The sequence below is a fragment of the Anoplophora glabripennis genome, unplaced genomic scaffold (genome assembly GCF_000390285.2).
Source record: "Anoplophora glabripennis isolate ALB-LARVAE unplaced genomic scaffold, Agla_2.0 scaffold13, whole genome shotgun sequence".
NCBI lineage: Eukaryota > Metazoa > Arthropoda > Insecta > Coleoptera > Cerambycidae > Anoplophora > Anoplophora glabripennis.
Window position 1 is genome coordinate 1,874,528 of NW_019416478.1, and position 19,690 is coordinate 1,894,217.

At 33.3% G+C, this 19,690-nt stretch overlaps 2 protein-coding genes across 2 annotated transcripts in view; one reads left to right on the top strand and one right to left on the bottom strand.

Annotated features, from left to right (window-relative positions):
* LOC108904390 (low molecular weight phosphotyrosine protein phosphatase 1) overlaps positions 1 to 18,932 on the bottom strand; it is a 30,182-nt gene extending 11,250 nt beyond the window's left edge. The window contains exons 1-2 of the mRNA XM_018706921.1: positions 18,766 to 18,932; positions 18,523 to 18,710 (exon numbers count right to left, since the gene is read on the bottom strand). Of these exons, the coding sequence (XP_018562437.1) occupies positions 18,523 to 18,710; positions 18,766 to 18,796 (219 nt within the window). The 5' untranslated portion in view covers positions 18,797 to 18,932. The remainder of the gene's footprint in view (positions 1 to 18,522; positions 18,711 to 18,765) is intronic.
* On the top strand, positions 172 to 18,144 carry LOC108904382 (arylsulfatase B-like). The gene is made up of 8 exons (XM_018706909.2): positions 172 to 339; positions 15,142 to 15,301; positions 15,947 to 16,194; positions 16,269 to 16,524; positions 16,924 to 17,081; positions 17,182 to 17,317; positions 17,383 to 17,544; positions 17,599 to 18,144. The coding sequence occupies exons 1-8, from the start codon at positions 232 to 234 to the stop codon at positions 18,132 to 18,134; spliced, it is 1,764 nt and encodes a 587-aa protein (XP_018562425.1). The 5' UTR covers positions 172 to 231; the 3' UTR covers positions 18,135 to 18,144.
* Positions 18,933 to 19,690: the final 758 nt, after the last annotated feature.

Here is a 19,690-nt window from a genome sequence, read left to right on the forward strand (position 1 = left end):
CGGGAACACATTCGGAATCACAACTCCACCAAGAATATCTGTTTATCTACACAGAAAACCAACGAAACTCCAAACCGAAGAGAAAAACTTTTTTTTAAAAACCACTTTACCCGACAAACTGAGGTACATATAAGTTACTATCCGTCTTCCGAGCATTTCAGTTGTGGATTTCCGACCGACGACGGCAGTGAAAGTGTCTTGGGGACGGCAAGTATATTATTTATTGTTGTTATGACGGTAATCGAGCGTGTCTTGTGCATTTCGATCTTATTTCCCATTGTGATAATCCGGGGTGCGTCGGACAGGCCGCATATAGTTATTATTCTTGGAGACGACATCGTAAGTAGATCAAATTGGTAATGATAAAAAAAATTGTCGAGTTGTTTAAAATTATAATTTTTTCAAATTTTATTTGTCTGATGCCAAAATTACACTCTCGCAAAGCTAATACTTTACTCGCTGGAGGCAAAAATAAAATGTTTAGGTATACAGGGTGTTGCATAAGTATGTACAAAAAATTCAGGACTGCAATTCTTGGAAAATTTTGAGGGAAGTCTTTCTACAATTTTTTTTTAATCGGAGACTCCTAAAAAGTGACAGTCCATTAAATGCGGATGGTGTAAACCGGTTTATTAAACTTAGAAAAAGAAGTAAATAATAATGTATAATTTAAAATAATTTTAATAGAAATAATTTTAACTTTACAAAAGTTATTCAAAATAGGCCCAGTTTTGAAGTTTTCAAGAAATTACAATGAAAAAAAATATTTTTTTTTTCTCAAAAACAGAGCAATACTAAGTTTTTCTACGAAACAAAAAAATTTCTAAATAAACAAAGGCATCTTAAAATATTACTTCGCTTAAAAAAATTTGAAAGAGTAAAAAATTTAAAGTAAGAGTAAAAAAGCGGGATTACTGGTATATTTCGAACATAAATTAATAAAATTAAACTTTCGACGTTATGGTCAGTATATTCCATGTTAAAAAGTACACTGAATGCCAAAAATAATGTAGATACCAGAAAATTTCCAAAACTAATACCATATTTGAAACGCAAATCAGTCGGATACCGTCCGAAAATGTCCAGAATTCTAACGAAAGAGGAAATCGACTATAAGTACTACAGTTGTTCCAAATCTCGTTTGCTTATATTCAACAATTTTTGAAAAAAATTGAAAAAACCAGTACTCCTCTATAACTTTTTAGGGGAGGCTCCCATTAAAAAAATTTGTATAAAAGACCGCCTTTAAACATTTTTATATACACTTATGCAACACCCTGTATTATAAGTTGCCATCGTGATAGTACAGATAGCAGTCATACTAGACGTCGCAACCTTCCAAATTATCAAAATGACAGTTACCTATTTACTTTTAGGAATCCCCGAAATGAAATAGGTACAGATTGTTTATAATTTGTGAGACAATTTTTGACAGTAGGAAAATGTCTCTTGTAAATGGCTTTTTTTACGTTTATCAATATCATGAAAATGTCACTTACGACCCATAGACACAAAAACAACTAGAAGCTATTATAGTTATTTACATCACAAAGGAGGTAAGTATTATTTACCAGTCGAGGACGATTTTGCGCCCGAGCAGAGCGAGGGCTGGCAATAGAGTCCGAGACTGGTAAATTATACTTAACTGCTGCGTGGTGTATAACATTTATCTGCTCCCACAATTCTTTACGGTTCATGAAATAAAGATTAGGTTTTATTTTTTGACATTTCTTAATCATTTCATTTTGACATTATTCGAAATCTTGCAACGTCGCCTTGGTTATTTGGATTTTGTCGTTTCTAATGTGCTTATAAATAAAGCCACATAAAAGATGCAATTTTGCAGGTTTTGAATTATTATTTCTAAATGAGTGATTTTCAAATAGTATGTGCGAAATGCAAATGCAAATGCTGCTTGCGAATTTGTATTGCCCGAGAAGTCGAAAGTACGCTACGGACGAGCGTATAGAAATTTCAAAGAATGGTGCCAGAACCAAAATACTGGTGTTTCTGAAATATCACTGCTAGCATATTTCATGGAGAAGTCAAGAACTTTAGTCACCGGAGAGTTTGTGGAGTGAATAGTTAATGATTAAGTCACCTATTTTCATAGAGGAGAACGTGGATATATCAAAATACCTCAAACTGAGAGCATTTTTGAAACGTAAGAATGACGGCTATACACCTAAAAAGTCAAACATTTTTACAAGAGAACAAGTCAACGATTTTCTCGTTCAGGCACCCGATAACACATATTTGCTAATGAAGGTAGTGACGGTCTTAGGCATTGCAGGAGCATGCCGTTCTGATGAGTTATGCAAACTTACTTTGGACAACGTCAATTTAAAAATTTCGATGAATTGTAGTTACAATTCCAGATTCTAATGATATGTCACGTACGTTTACAATTACTTCTCGTTTGGGTTCTGTTTCTCACCTAGAAATTTTCAAGAAATATATCAAGATTGGAAATTAAAACTGAAATTTCACGCTTTTTTATGCGCTATCAAGCAGGTAGATGTTGCAACCAACCAGTCGGCAAGAATACCCTTTCTATGATTCCTAATAAGATTGCACAGTTTTTGAAACTAAATCATCCTGAAACATATATAGGCCATTCGTTCCGAAGAACATCGGCAACGTTACTGGCTAATACAGGAGTTGATGTATTAGCAATCAAGAGACATGGTGGGTGGAAATCAGCCACAACTGCAGAAAGTTATGTTGCTGACAGTTTAAGTAACAAAAATGAAATAGCCAACAGGATTCTTTACAATGACACTTCAACTCCAGGTTCTAGTAGTACGTCGCATCATGCTGTTTTAATGGATCAGTCTGATAATATTGAGCCTCCGGTGACTGAAATGGAGCGGTCAAATCATTTTGAGAAAAAAGTGACAATTAGTAAACGCGAGGGAAATAATTATCCAGATTTTATAAATAGTAATAATTAATAAAATGTAATGTTAGTCAAATATTTCTATTTATTTGTTAAAAAAACGCATTTATAACTCGAAATCGCTTTTTTCCCTAGGGAGGTAAGTTACCTCACTTACCCCCTATTGTGCATAGCTACTTCCACATCTACGGTAAAATCAACTTACCTTCTTAAAAACAATGCATTAATAATATGTTTACTATAATGGGAGTAGATAAAATTCATTACACATAAGTTCTACGACGACACAAAAGCAATTAATTTAGTCATTATCGGAAATGGAAAAATAGAAAATAATGTGGTTAAGTGAAAGTTAAAAGTAACGAGGAAGTTAAATATGTAGTGATAAAAAATTAAATACGTATTTACTTATAAATCAAACACAAACTAACATCAAAACACGTACGACATAGCATAGGCACTAATTACTATTAAACACAAATCTGCAATTTGAACAATTACAAATACACTACCGAGAAAAATTAAGGGAACAAACATAAAATTTTTTAGTGATATTTGGCAGACCATATCTCAGTGAAAAATGGTTGTATCGGGATAAAAAAAGCAATTGGAAGCTTCAAGTCTAGTTTTCAAGATAGTTTGACAAAAAAATTTTTGAACTCCGGTTATTGCGAAATCATAGGAAATAACGCTAGAAAAAAACATTCCCAACTTTTTTCAGGAAAATGTTTTTCACTTAGACATAGGTCAGTTAGCTTTATTACACAGCTTTAGTTTAGGTTTGTTTTGGTCTCTGCACGTCAATTTTTTTGTTAAGATATCGAAATTTGAATGGAAAAGGATCCTTTTGTCTTCGATCATCAATATTTCAGTTGAATAGTTGAGTTGATTTGAAGAAAAACATTTTTTATTTCATTCTTAACGTTAACACAAGGAATTATGGTTTACAAAATCTTTAAATATATATATTTTTTCTGAAACGTAAATAAACTTCGCAGAAAATATCAAAAATCAAATCAATCAATCTGTGTAAATCGAGGACGAAATTCACTTTGGAGTACCAGTTTTAATTTTAATGCAATTAAACAAGATTTAGTATAATTATGGTTTGTAAAAGCTGAATGTGTTTTTGAAAAAAAAAAAATTTTCAAAAATAAAAAAAAAATTAATAATTTATTTTAATTCATTTAATTCATTTTGATAATGATTACGTAATGATTAGGAGCAATAAACGTGTTTCTTATGTGTCTTATGTGTATGTGTAAACGTGTCTCTTCTAATTATATCCAAAATTTGAACGGTTTGAAACAGAAAAACGCCTGGTACATTTAGCTGTCTCATCAATATTTGTAAATTAGCGGTACATTTTCTAAAAAACCGTTTAACAGTAATTTTTTTCGCACTTTTTTCAAATTAGTGTTAAGGATGAAAAAAATTTTTTTTCTTCAAAAATCATGAAAGGTCCCTGTAAAGGGTTTATTCAAGTTTTCAAAACCGCCCTTAAATTTACTGTACGGTCATTAGTTACTGAGGTGTTGATGATCAAAGAGAAAAAAATCCTTTTTCATTCAAAGCCGCATATCTTAAAAAATTGACGTGCAGAGGCCAAAAAAAAATAAATTAAAACTGAAAAAAAAAAAAATTTCCTATGTCTGCGTAATAACCGGGGCTCAAAAAAATTTTGTACCAAAAGATCTTGAAATTAGAGATTTGAAGCTTCGAATCTCGATATGACTATTTTTCCTTGAAATACAGCCTGTCACAAAAAAATTTCTGATTTTTTTTGTTCTTGTAATTTTTCCCAGTAGTTCATTACGCGAAGCCATATTGTTTTTTACTAAAGTGGAACTTATATTTGTACCATTAAAGCTAATACTAAAACGATTCCATCTTCGGCAACAGGATTTGTAGCCCAGTCGGGTTGTCATTTAACCGGGAAAAAATTAGGGACCACAATTTTATTGTTCTAACCTTTAGGGGGGGGTCAATAGTAGTGTAAATTCAGAATCGCGACTGAATTCCACCCCTGCGTCAGCCGCCATCTTGAATTTCAGGAAAAATCGTTTTTGCTCAATATCTCGACCATTTTAAACTTTACAATAAAAATGGTAAGGACTTAAGTTGTTGCAAATGCGTTTTCCTACAACTTCTTTTATTACGAATTTTATCGTGCGATCGATATTTTTCAAGTTAAGGGAGAAAATAGTGACAAAGTATAATTATCTACCAACATTTACGGTCCTTCGCTTGCGGAGACGTCAGGCCTATGGAATGTTGATCCCTTGAGTTTAGTTAGGCTTGCCGTAGGCGTAGGACCTTAAATTTTGGTAGTAGCGAAAAAATCAAAGCGATCAAAGTTGTAGAAAATATAATTCTTTCCAACTTTGTTTATGTACATTTATGTCGTAAAGTCAATAACAAACGAGATAATTCAATAATTATACTTTGTCACTATTTTCCCCCTTAACTTGAAAAATATCGATCGCACGATAAAATTTGTAATAAAAGAAGTTGTAGGAAATCGCATTTGCAACAACTTAAGTCCTTACCATTTTTGTTGTAAAGTTGAAAATGGCCGAGATATTGAGCAAAAACAATTCCTTTGAAACCAACTCCCGCAAGGTCCTACGCTCGCGTCTTTACCGCAAGCGTAGGACCTTAAATATTGGTAGTAGCGAAAAAATTAAAGAGATCAAAATTGTAGAAAATATAATTCTTTCCAACTTTGTTTATGTACATTTATGTCGTATAGTCAATAACAAACGAGATAATTCAATAATTATATTTTGTCACTATTTTCCCCCTTAACTTGAAAAATATCGATCGCACCAAAGACCTCAGAATTGAGGTCGTTGGATCGCACAATAAAATTTGTAAATAAAGAAGTTGTAGGAAATCGCATTTGCAACAACGTAAGTCCTTACCATTTTTGTTGTAAAGTTGAAAATGGCCTAGATATTGAGCAAAAACGATTTTTCCTTAAATTCAAGATGGCGGCTGACGCAGAGGTGGAATTCAGTCGCGATTCTGAATTTACATTAACCCCCCCCCCCCTAAAGGTTAGAATAATAAAATTGTGGTCCCTAATTTTTTCCCGGTTAAGCCCTTTTTTTGTTTAACCCGACTGGAGTATTGTAGAATGTACTGCAGTTTAAATAGGTAGTTTTTGTAGTAGTCGAGGACTTACTATCAGAGATATTTGACCAGCTGATTTGTGACCGTAAATACGCTGAAAGTACGTGACAACTGAAGCAGCCGAGTATATCTGATAGTTGAAAACAGTTTGCGGCTGCTGCAGAACAATCCTAATACTTTCATTTGTAAGATCCGAGTTACTTTGGCTTTATTAGTTAGAGAATTAGCTATCGCCAAAGGTACTGGATTTCCAGTATCCGTGAACCTAGTAAACCTAGGGTGTCAATACTTGTTTCAGCAAGCGATGTTGCGGAGGTTAAATTCTTATATTTTCTCAATGTATGAAGAAAAAGAACATACTCCGTCTCATCATATGCGAAAATAAGTAAATGATTGTTGCGTTTTATTCTTAGTCAGGATTATGTATCATTATAACACATTTTTTCGTCTTGAATGTCATTTAACCGTTTTGTGGCAAGCACAAAATATTGAAAAATCCCTGAAAATCATTATTGTTAAATAGTTCGTTAAAAAAAAAATAAAGGAGAATTGTTTAACTCTCACTTTTGAGATTGTTTAAGTTGTACCAACCTTAAATACAAAAAATTCTATCGATCCTTCCATATTTCTAGCAAAGACAAAGTACGCACATTTTTGGCTGTCTCCTAAATATCGATACACTCATCACAACCCACATTTGTCATGAAAAAACTAACGTAAATAAATAACTCATATTTTTTTTAATTTGACAACAATCCACAGCCACTAGACGTTCATAGAGAACATATTATGTATTCTGATGAGCTTTCGGATACAATTGATTTGGATTTGTCTGAAATAATCTGAAAGTACGTTGAAAATTATCATCATGAATAAAATATTTTCTTATAAGCGACAATTTACGACGCGGGATGGTGACTGTCGCTCTGAGAATCGAGAATTCTTAAGTGGTGTGCAACAGGGTTCAGTCCTGGGTCCTTATCTCCTTTTTAGTTTATGTATTGGACCTTACAAAGAACTATACATCTGGATCCCTTTTCTATGCCGATGACTTGCAGTTATTCTCATTACCTTTACAAAATGACCTAGATCTCATTAACCATTGGGGTTTGGAACCCCAAATTAAATTACATAATTGAAGGCCACAACCTAAATATTGTGTCAAAGTATAATGACCTTGGCGCTACCATCGCAGTCATTGTGGTGGAGTGCCCATATATCCAAAATTATAAGAAAATATAACCAGTTATTTTATATGATTCCTAGAACTTTCGAAGATCCTAACACGGTTACTTTTCTCAAGATGTATAGTGCATATATTCGTCCGAATACTATACAGGGTGTTAAAAAAAAGAGTGTAGAATATTTCAGGAGGTAACAGTATGAACCAAAATAAGCAGAAAAGTCTTAATAAACATGGGTCCGCAAAGTAACGGTTGCGGAGATATGGACCACTATTCGTTTTTCAAACATTTTATTTTATTAGGAATAAACCGACAAAGGAAGCTTTTAACAAACAAAAAACAAAGTTACAGAAGATGTTCAAAGTGCCCTCCGTCCATTTCCAAGCAGGCACGACATCTTCGTCTCAACGATATTCGAACTCTTTCGAAAACACCCTCCTTGGTTTGGATTTCTTGACACTTTTGATTAATCCGTAGCTGCAGCTCTTCCAGGCTATTTACAGGAGTACCATACACTAATGTCTTCAAATATCCCCAAACAAAGAAATCTAGAGGGTTCAGATCAGGCGATCTTGGAGGCCATAAAACAGGTCCGGCCCTTCCTACCCATCTATGTGGAAAAGTTTGGTGTAAATGCTCTCTAACGGCCATGGAAAAATGAGCTGGAGCACCATCATGCTGGAACCACATTTGTTGCCTCTGATTCAAAGGAATGTCTTCCAAAAACTCATACAGTGTGTTCTGCAGAAAGTTGAGGTAAGCAGCGCCTGTTAATCGGTTTGGTAAAACAACAGGACCTAGAAACCTGTCACCTACAATACCCATCCAAATGTTTAATGAAAAACGTGCCTGATGTCCAGATTCTATTAGAGCATGAGGATTTTCGTCGGCCCAAATATGCGTATTGTGAAAATTAAACACTCCATTTCTTGTGAACCCGGCCTCATCAGTAAAAAGAATGTTTGCAAGAAAACGAGGGTCTTCAGCATCATGACGTAGAAACCAGCGGCAAAAAACCAAACGTGCTTGATGATCATTTATTGGATTTAAGGCCTGTACTCGTTGCACATGGTATGGATAAAGCAGTTGCTCGTGAAGGATTCTCCAAACAAGAGGACCACTAATTCCTACCTCGGCTGATATTCTCCGCACACTCGTACCTGGATTCTGCTCTACCAGTGCTAGAATTTCTTCTTCTGCTCTAGGAGTGGATACCGACCTTGGTCTTCCGGATAAATGGCACTGTTTGCTCAAGGAACCGGTATCACGCAATCTTTGGTGAATTCTTCCAAACATGCGTTGTGAAGGAATCTGGCGATTTGGATAAGCGTCAACATAAAGACGTCGCGCTTCGGTGGCGTTCCCATTAGCACGACCATACATGAAATGCATGTCTGTTAATTCTGCGTTAGAGTAACCAGCCATAGCGAAAGAAAACTTGTGCACTGAGAACAACTGTCAAATACGTACTGTTTATTTCACTAAACATCAACCAACTATTATAAGAAAATACACAACGTTTTTGCAAAATAAAAAAAGGGGCTAAAAAACATAAAACATTCCATATCTCCGCAACCGTTACTTTGCGGACCCATGTTTATTGAGACTTTTCTGCTTATTTTGGTTCATACTATTACCTCCTTAAATATTTTACACTCTTTTTTTAACAGCCTGTATAAAGCAACACATTCTGCAATAATTAGACTAGAGCGGATGTGTCGAAATATCCCACTTCTTGAATGTAAGAGGGGGCAAGCTAATTTTTGCTGGAATAGCTTCAGTACAATTCACATGATAAAAGTATAGATCCCTAGATCTGGGCGAGGTCCGCAACATTTTCAAAATTGCAAAAATTAAAAAATATGCTTATTTTATCTCTGAGTTTTTTTACTTATATCTTGGACCTATGCATTTGGAAGAATATTGAAGAGGAAAACAGTTTTAGAATTGCATTTTGCACAATATACTGTAAGTTAAAAATGTTTAAATATACTACCGATGTTGCAAAATAGCAATAATTGATGAAAAAAAGGCAAAATAATCAAGTTTTTTGGATAATTTTTTAAAAATATTTTAATTGCTAAGAGGGCATTCTAATTTTGGTAAAAAAAACTTTAAAGTATAATAAAACAACACACCAAATTTCATTACAATCGGTTGGATGGTTTTCGCTAAATAATTTTTTGAAAAATTTTTTTCTAATTTTCAATATGTTGCACAGCTTCAAATAAAGCATCTAGATACTTGAACATTTTTTCACATAGAAAAGACCGCTCAACCTTTCAAATGGTTTTTGAAAAATTGAAATCGGTTGATTAGGACCGACACAGTAAACTTTTAAAGATAACACTCTTTTTTTATTTTTAAATAAGTAGGTTACATTTATCAATTTGCAATTTAGTTTTTTCAAAAATTATAATTTCGAATTTTTTTCCAAATTTTTTTTCAAAAATTTATTTTGCGAAAACTATAGAACCGATTTTAATGAAATTTGGTGTGTTGTTTTATTATACTATAAAGTTTTTAGAATTAGAATTAGAATGCCCTAGGAGCAATTAAAATATTTTAAAAAAATTATCCAAAAAACTTGATTATTTTGCCTTTTTTTCATCAATTATTGCTATTTTGCAACATCGGTAATACATGTAAACATTTTTAACTTACAGTATATTGTGCGAAATTCAATTCTAAAACTTTTTTCCTCTTCAATATTCTTCCAAAATAGGTAAAAAAAAATCAGATATAATTTTTTAATTTTTTAAAAATTTTTGCAGTTTTGAAAATGTTCCGGACCTCGCCCAGATTTAGGGATTTACATTTTTATTATGTGTTATATTGAAGGTAATCCAAAAAAAAATTGCTTGCCCCCTCTCACAACCACCTCAAAACAGATTCACCCTGGTCTAAATTTGAAGGTGTCCAAAGGCATACTATTACACTCCCTGTTGTTACGAAACGTGTAACACGCCAAAATCTCTGGAGGATATATGATCTCATAACGAGATATTAAAGAAGAAACAGTTTCACACCTGTACAAGTCAATATTTCTTGCTGAATCGTGTATTTGACATGTCGAACTTACTACCACAAAATGTGATATCAGCCTTCAATCGTCAAATCTAGACTTGATCATTGTCTAAATTTGGTCCATACGTAATTTTAGTTTTAATAGTTGTTATTTTTTTTTACACGTTTTATTTATTTAACTTTTGTATATTAGATTAGAACTCGGTACAATAAGCTTCTGCTTTCACTCTAGCCCAATGTAAAAATAATAATAACAGAGCATAAGTATAAATTTTATTTTACCGAAAAATTGCTGTACCGAAAATATCATACATCTTAGCTTTTATCACTGACTCACTTGTAAAAACAATATTAATTTTTCTCATTTATTAATAATTAAGATTGCACAACTAAATCTAAAATAATATTGTACTATTTAAATGTAACAATGCTCAATTTGACATGAAAATGAAAAATTGGAACTAGATCTTGCCTAACTTTGCCCAATTTGTATACAAACACAAACCACAACTAAATAAGTTTTAAAGAGTAAACCGCTAACGTTAATAAAAACTATAATATTTTCGATTTCTAACAGTTTCCAAATAGTATAGTAAAAATATTGTATTGGTACAGCATAATAAATACCAAAATGGTAAAATTATCTCATTATTTTCATTTTATTTTTATATGCCCAGGGTGTAAAAAATACGTTTTGCCAAACATTATTGTGAATTTACAATAAGAAAAACAGTCGTAAAGATATGTATCAACAAAATGCCTCCTTTATAAGATGAGAGTAAGAAGAATCATATAAATAGTAATTTATTTCATAGATTATCAGTACTGTTAATTCAAAACAAGACAATACCGTATGTTTTGGCATCTATCTCTAACACAGTACGTTCTAGCAACATGCGACAAGAATATATTTTTTATAAACCCTTCATTGGTACTAAAAAAAAAATCAAGTAGCTTGAAAAAAAATATGATGGAAAATTACCGAGTCCTAGAACAAAATCTCTATATGTGGAAAGTGTATAATACACTGTTTTAACATAAAATTCTCTTAAGATTTAGGACCATAAAATTATTATTTGATTAACTTGTTCTCAATGCATTTGACATGCTGTATAGACCGCGATAAACCGTAAGCTGCTCGTAATACGAGGTCTGTTCAGAAAATAACCGAACTTTTTGAATTACGCCCTGATGGAGATATTTAGTGATATGCGGTTGGCAGCATCGCCTTGCGCATCGCACAAATATGCAACTTCGTTTTTCTCGAAAATTGTACATGCTACCGAATTTCGACAGGTATACCTTTTTTTGTAGTATACTTTAGAGTTTACAAAACGGTTTAAAAATGTTACAAATTTTGACTTTTAACATATTTTTTTTTCGATTGTACCCCTCCAATTACCTGTATCGGCAACAGTGCTTTTCAGAAAGAAACTATTCTTAACGTCCAGTTGATGTTTAATCGTGTACAAATTTTGAAGTTTTTATCTTTCGCCGATTTAAAGATAATTAAGAAAAACCATTTGGAAAGTAACAACTTCAACACACTGTATCTCGAAAACAGGGCGTCTAAGAAAAAAACGTTACATTATTTTCCTATGAGGAACTTACACACAAGTTTTTTTGAAACACGAACGGAACACCCTGTATATATTTGTTCGTATTTAATCAATTTACTTCTTGTATTGACATACTCGTAAATGCATGATAAAACCTGATCAATTAACAATACAATACACTATGGCGTTTATTACCTTCAACCCAATTTATCCAATTCCTTATGGTAACCGCAGACAATGTGGACAAAAATGAATTTTCTTTTGAAATTATTCCGTTACTATTACTTCCTCCAGTCTAGTATAGCATTTTTTGTGTGTTAATTGACGTAAAATTGACTACAAATACATATCTATTTACTGCTACGTGAAACATAATAGACAAATCCGCAAACCAGTGGGAAAACTAATTAACATTTAATTTTTTTGACATATTGACAATTTGCTTTGAAAGCTTAACTTTGAATACAAAGTTTATTTATTTATTCATCCATTTATAAGGATCGAGGCATTCCAACAGATAAAAAGATAAACTAGAAGTTCTGAATGTTCTAATAAAAAAGATAGTAGGTAATTCTTTAAATTATTATTTTAAGGGAAAAATAATTCCTATGTTTCATTTCTGTTAACTTAACACACTGATAAAATTATATTAAAAAAGTTATTAAAACGTTGACTCAAAAGATGAAAGTGTGACAATAATTTGTTTAACTAGGCAGCAAAATTCGAGACTGACTCCGGTAATTTCTACCAAACCAGCCATGGCAGTCAATTTATTTTTCTGCTGAGTTGAACATACAATTTTTTCGATAGTCCTAAAAATATTTTGTGAATTGACATAATTCAATATTCGGCGTAGCGATAAATTTTCACCGATGTTTTAAATGCAACCGCAGGTGTTGTCAATAGAGCAAAAAAACAGCTCCAGACGCACCAAACTTGAGTGGACAACGTTGGCAAAGCGACCGCAAAAGATCGCTGCGGATCGCCCAAAAAATCGTCGATGTTTTCAGTGAAACAGTAAGAAATCTACAAAAATCAAACCATGCCCAATGGACGATATGAAGAACATAAATCCAGAAACCTAATCATGTCAAAACAACATCACGGATCGCCGAAATTTAAAGAAGCCGAAGATCGTCCTTGAGAATTGGCGGAAACATCAAACAGTGTGATCGAACATCGACTTTGGTTCTCTGCAGTTAATTACAGTACAAAGTACTGTTCCCAGTATTTACTTTAATTACATTGTATGTGGCTAAAGCATATCTTGTATATCAATTATACTAAACAAATTTTATATTCAATACAAATTATTATGTTTGGTGTTCAGGTGTCATGACAAGTTGTGTATTTGCGAAAAATTTTTAGTAAATATCTACCATTAAAGAAATCTCAACAGAAAAATAGGAGAAAACGAAAAAGAAATCAACTTGCATATATATTTTTTAATGTCTAAAAGTAAACATATAGTCGAAATATTAGAAATCTCTTAGAGATTGTTAATTAATAATTATTAAAGTTTGGTGTGCAAAAATGTTTTAAACGGGTGTTTGCGTGACGTCATTTAGTGTGATCGATAATGGAGCATATGAATGGCAGTAACTGGACGATTAGACAGCACGAGCATAATAAGTAACAAGAAAAAGCGAAATTAATTGTGCCTCGAGGAGGTTCAGTCTCATTGGCATAGGAATTATTAAACTAGATGACAGACGACCGAGAAGGAGACTATGTTCTCGGTCGCACTAAATGACGTCACAATGCGTTCTCGATCACGTGACAAAATTTAAATTTTCACATAATTTTAATCACTTACAATGGATTTATGGCATTAAGGAAATATATTTTTTTTACCTCTCTTAGTTGTTGTCGTTCTAAAAGAAGTTAAATTTTCATGCAAGTTTCCTATTATTCAAAATAGTGGCAATTTTACAATTATTGGCATATATACAAGGTGAACTTTTCTCTTTTAGTTGTCATATTCAAGGAATCTTTACTTTACGTATTTGATCAAGCGATGTTTATGAATTATGTAATTTATCTCAAATAATTTTTTTATGTGGTTCTGATAAATACATAAACTATCCATTTGTATTTTGTTAAAAGACAAAGCAATCAAATTTCTTACAGTTGGAATACAACAATTCTTTATTAATTCGGTTGATGCAATAATTCAGTAAAAACCAATGAAATCTTCCAACAGCAAAAAATAAACCAATTCATAATACAATCACCAAAAACACACTTCGTTTGACATTTCACAATTATCTAGAACCAAACCAAAATTCACTTATGAGGGAAATCTTAAGCAATACGACCTTGGAAAAAACCTTTTTTGAATATACTCATTATTGCTAAACGTGCTATCGTATAGATATGATCCTTCTAATCGTTTATTCATTTTTTCTAAGGCTACTTCGTTACAAACTTAATTTGTTTATAATAATAAACAATAAAGTAATTTAATATCTATATAGTGATCAAGGTTGTTGAATTACTAATACATTATGTATGTAATAGTAATAAGTATCATACAATATATTATTCATATATGCCGCCATAATACAAGTAAACATTAGAAAAATGAGTAGAAAAAGATACATTTTTAATAAAACTTAGCGTACTATGTTCAAATTTTATCAGCATGTATATATGCATATCCGAAAGCAAGTACAAAATTTGGCGGATATTTAAAATAAGTATAACCTCTTTAAAATACACGATATTAAAAAATAATAAGGTTCTATTGCATACATCTATCTTGTTTTCTGCATCTATCGTTTTGAATTTAAAAGCTGATTGAAAGTAATTGAGTTTTACCTAAAATATTTTTGTATTATTAAACAGCATGTAGGTACCCCACGAACAATAACAGAAATATTGTTCAATGAATTTAACACACCTTGCACATAAATTTAACCACATACTGAACTGTATTAGTCACAGCATCATGAAGTGTAAAAACCCCTGAGTAATTAATTTATTTTTTAACTAACCACCTTTTTCTCAAGGTTTTTGTTTTTTTTCCTTCCTTAAATCCGGAAAAAAATACACATTGTTGAAAATAACAATATGAAAACGTTACGGATATTTGTTACATTGAAGTGCAGTCCCCAGGATCCTACTTAAAAGTTTAATTTTAATTAACAGGACAGTACACCACATGAGTCGCTCTATTCTCTCTAGTACTTTTCAAGATGTGAAAAAAAAGTTTAAGAATGAAATATGAAATGTTTTAAAATGTGTCCAAATAAAAAAAAATGTATGTTACTAAATTTTAAAAACGGTACTATACAGTTATGCTTTTTAAATGATTTTTTTTTCCTTTTTATTCAAGGGATGGAACGATTTTGGACTTCACGGATCAAATCAATTCCCTACGCCAAACATCGACGCCCTAGGATACAACGGTGTCATTTTAGACAAGTATTATACTCAACAAACATGCTCGCCGTCCAGAGCAGCCCTACTAACAGGGAACTACCCCATAAGATCAGGTAAAACTTTGTCAGTAAATCCACATACAGGTAAACCGAATTCATTTGAGTCCTGAGGGTAGGATGGGCAATGGCAAAGTAGTGGCGTGGTGAGCATACTTTTACTATGGATTACCCGCTTCCTGTATCTCCATCCCGTTCTATATCGATTTGCGTATCTCAAAATATGTGCAGTTGTATCTTTAAAGGCTGACGCTTTCCGATCACTACTAATATTATTTCAGCACTAATCGAGGTAGGTTGTCTTTTGCAGCTGACGCTAATAACAGCACACAGTTCGCTTTCTATCTTCATCGGCATCAGTTTCTCAAGACGAAACCTAAGCAGATTAGTGGTTGGAAAGCACTTGCCGTCATCAAATATTAAAAATGGGAATATCTCAAAATCGAAAAGATTTATCAATATCGAACAAGTATACCCCTTTCCCTTAAAATTAATCAGCCTGACAAATTATTTATTTGAAATCCAGAGGCAGCTCTGCATAGAAATATTAAGAAAAAAGATAAAATATGCTACAAAATAACTAAATATTAACTTTATATTCGATTTCTCACTCTCGAAAATGCCCGATTCCAAGTTTTTACACCATTTTCACTAAAGGTGTCTAAATTGTGGATTAAGTTTTAATTAAAATTTCGCTTGCAGGGTTGCAAGGAACACCACTACAAGCTGGAGAGAATAGATATATACCACTCGACATGGCTATCCTTCCAGAAAGATTAAAGCAATTAGGATACCGCACCCACATGGTAGGAAAATGGCACCTGGGTTTTGCCTACGAAAGGGTAACGCCAACCGGCAGAGGTTTCGACACACATTTTGGATATTGGAACGGCTACGTCGGTTACTTTGATTACACAATTACTTCCCCTGTGCTACCGGATAACGTTACAGTAAGCGAAATTCTATACCATGAACGAAAACATACATTTACGTGTCCTGACAAATATTTGTACCTTTTTTTAAGAGATTCACGGGATTCGATTTGCATCACAATCTGTTACCGCAGTATCAGTTCGCGGGACGATACGCCACTGAGTTGTTTGCAAATCAGTCTCTAGAAATAATCGACAGACATAACACGGACGAACCCTTATTTTTGCTGGTCACACATCTTGCTGCACACACTGGAAGGAATGGGACGGAGCTGGGTGTTCCGAATATTACGAGGACTAACCAAATTTACAACTACATCAGAGTTCCACAGAGAAGGAGATACGCAGGTAATGCAAGAGGAAATCAAGTTTCTTTAAATGTTTTTGCCCCAAAAATTTCAAATTTAAAATTTTTACTTTAACCTAACCTATCTTAACCTCATTTAACGCAACTTTTAAAAAAATATATTGTTAGAACAAATATGAACTTTTCTAAAAACTAATAAAACAAATTTCAGCTTTCAATTTTCTTTTGTGGACAATAAACTATATTTTAGATGGAACATCAGTTTCGTGTCTTGTCCTAAATCCATTTTCTTTTAGAAAAAATTGCAGAAACTTCAATTTCCTGTTTCATACATTTATTTTCCTTCACTGATACTATAAAAGTGCAGTTTTAAACTATCTACTGCTGCGACAATAACCTATATACAAATATTACCAAAAGTACATATTTCTTTTTTTTAGACGTAGTTAACATTATGGATAACACAGTGGGCCAGATCGTGAATAAACTTGCGCAAAAAGATATGTTGCGAAATTCCATAATACTATTTTTCTCTGACAACGGGGCGCAATCAGTCGGATTATTTCAAAATTATGGATCTTCTTGGCCGTTCAGAGGAGTAAGTAACATCTGGTAAATAAATTTTTTCAGTTAGATATTCATTCACACAAAATATTTGTGAGCCGGCACATTTTCTTTAAATAGTGCATATGTTTCAGTTAAAATTCACATTATTTGAAGGAGGTGTACGAGGGTCAGCTGTACTGTATAGTCCACTGCTGGAAAAGAGGGGCTATATCAACAAACAGCTGATACACGTCAGTGACTGGCTTCCCACTTTATATCACGCTGCAGGTAATGTTTTTTAAATCTATTTTATACCTTATGAATTACGAGTAATTTACAAAACTATCACACAGGTGGTGACGTGAGAGATCTTGGCAACATTGACGGAATAAACCAATGGGACGTTATATCGAAGAATTTAACTACCACAAGGACCGAAATATTACTTAATATCGATGAATTTGAAAATCAGTCCGGAATTTTAGGATATGAAGGACGATATAAACTAGTAAATGGTATGTATTGAACCTCAAAAATTAATTTAAATTAAAACTCGCTATTATTTTTAGGGACCTACCGAAACGGCTTATATGACCAGTATTACGGCGAAACAGGGAGAGGCCCCGAAAATCCACCTTACAATATACAACTGATTATAAACAGCCTAGCCAATCAAGCCATTCAAACCATAGGGGATCAATCGCCGCTTTTCCCTCAAGACATTTTCAACATGAGACGTCTACTAGACATGAGTTGGTGTAGAGACAGAAATTTCACTCCGAATTTTGTGTGCAGAGGGTTCTGTTTGTTCGACATCTACAGCGATCCTTGCGAAACGACCAATATCGTAAATAATCCTATATATAGCGATGTATTTCAAAATTTGCAAGCTAGATTAAGCGAATTCTATAGACAACTGGTGCCTCAAACGAATCAACCAATAGATCCGAGGTCCAATCCCAGGAGGGCCAATAATACTTGGTGGAATTGGCTAGGCAGAGAACCACCAATTGGGCCGATTCACGGATTTTTTGCAACGATAAAAAATAGGATATGTCAAAGGTTGATGAGATTTTTTATTATAAGATGGTTACATATCTGTTAATAAATATTACAAAAATATACTAATAACTTTTTTATTCGCATCATTTCCGCTTATGAAAGGTATGTTGTGCAAGTACTAATTAAGTACTATATCAAATTTTGTGAAAGATCATTACACGTTTGTGAAATAATTTTTTGTTTTCAACACTTTTAGATCAAAATTTAAATTACAACTCTTTAATTTTAGTTGCGGAATAGCCGCTTAAAATTTGTGCACTTTTTGCCAAACATTATGTACTGATATCTTAGCTCTACCATTACACAGCAATTCCCGTCATGCAATTCATTTAAATTAAAGGTAAAGATATTGGAAAATGACATATGTACATATACTTCAACTTTACTTGTTGCAATATATCTGTACCAAAAATAGCAAAAAAAATACATACCTGTCTGGCACGTCCATTGTATTCTATGTTATACTTCTTTAAAACGTTTCTAGCACGAGAGTCTGGACGATTCCCTGCATGCCATCCTCCTATACCTGCACTATCAACTTCCCATTGATCTGCTATTCCTCTTTCTTTCAGTAAATGTTGAAAAATAGCATCAGCTATCGGAGAACGACAAATATTGCCTGAAAAGAATATTAGGCATTTATTTATCTTTAAATATACGTACCTACAGTCTACCTAAACAGACAAATAATGCTTTCTGTACCATTTTTATTACTTCACTTATATTACTATATAAAAATTAAATTTAAAGTTTATTTACATTAGCAATTGGAATACAAAAGAGTAATCGAGTAAATTAAAATAACATAACTGCTGTGTAATGAATGTAAGGTTATATTATTAACTACATAGGTGTTTTCGTTTTAACAAAGATTGTAGCTATTAGAGCAACTCAGAGCATAAAACCCTGTATCCGATTTGAATAAAGTTACTGCAATTTTTTTAGACTCAAGGTTGCTCCCCCTTTCCCCTGATACGTACACATAAATTTTTTGATGTTTTGAAACCCTGAAAATATTTGAGGTTATGACGTCGTAGTTGTCATTACAAATCTTAATTTTGTGGCTAAAAATAAAAAAATATCGAAGACACAGATTGTTAAAGTTACGAATAACAGTAAATATTGCAGCTAACATTTTGAACCTATGAACTCCAATAAAAGGAAAACGGCACAAACACAGCTAAGAACAGTATCAAAATTTTAAATTTCGTTCGAAGACACCAGGTTACGTTACAAGCACGTTCCCCATTTTTGCAAAATTAACCGCCGCCATTATTCTATGGCTAGAAATTGGCCTCAATGATTTGGGATCGAGGGGGATTATCCCTCTTTATCCTGCCTCATCTCGTGTAGGCCTGGACAGCCTTCGTAGGTGGGCCCCATCCGTCGTCTACCCCGACCGCAAATGCGGCCGGTGTAGGCGCTTTGTGGGACCTCCTTTTGTCCTGGCTGGGCCCCGCCGGCTAGGGCCCTTTCTTCTGGCGCTCTTCTTGCTTCGCCGGCTCGTCTGTGTAAACCCCGGGGGTAGTGTCATGTTTATGTGTGGTATGGTTGGGTAGGGTAGTGCGGCTATGCAGCCTGGGATGCGCTTTGCTAAGG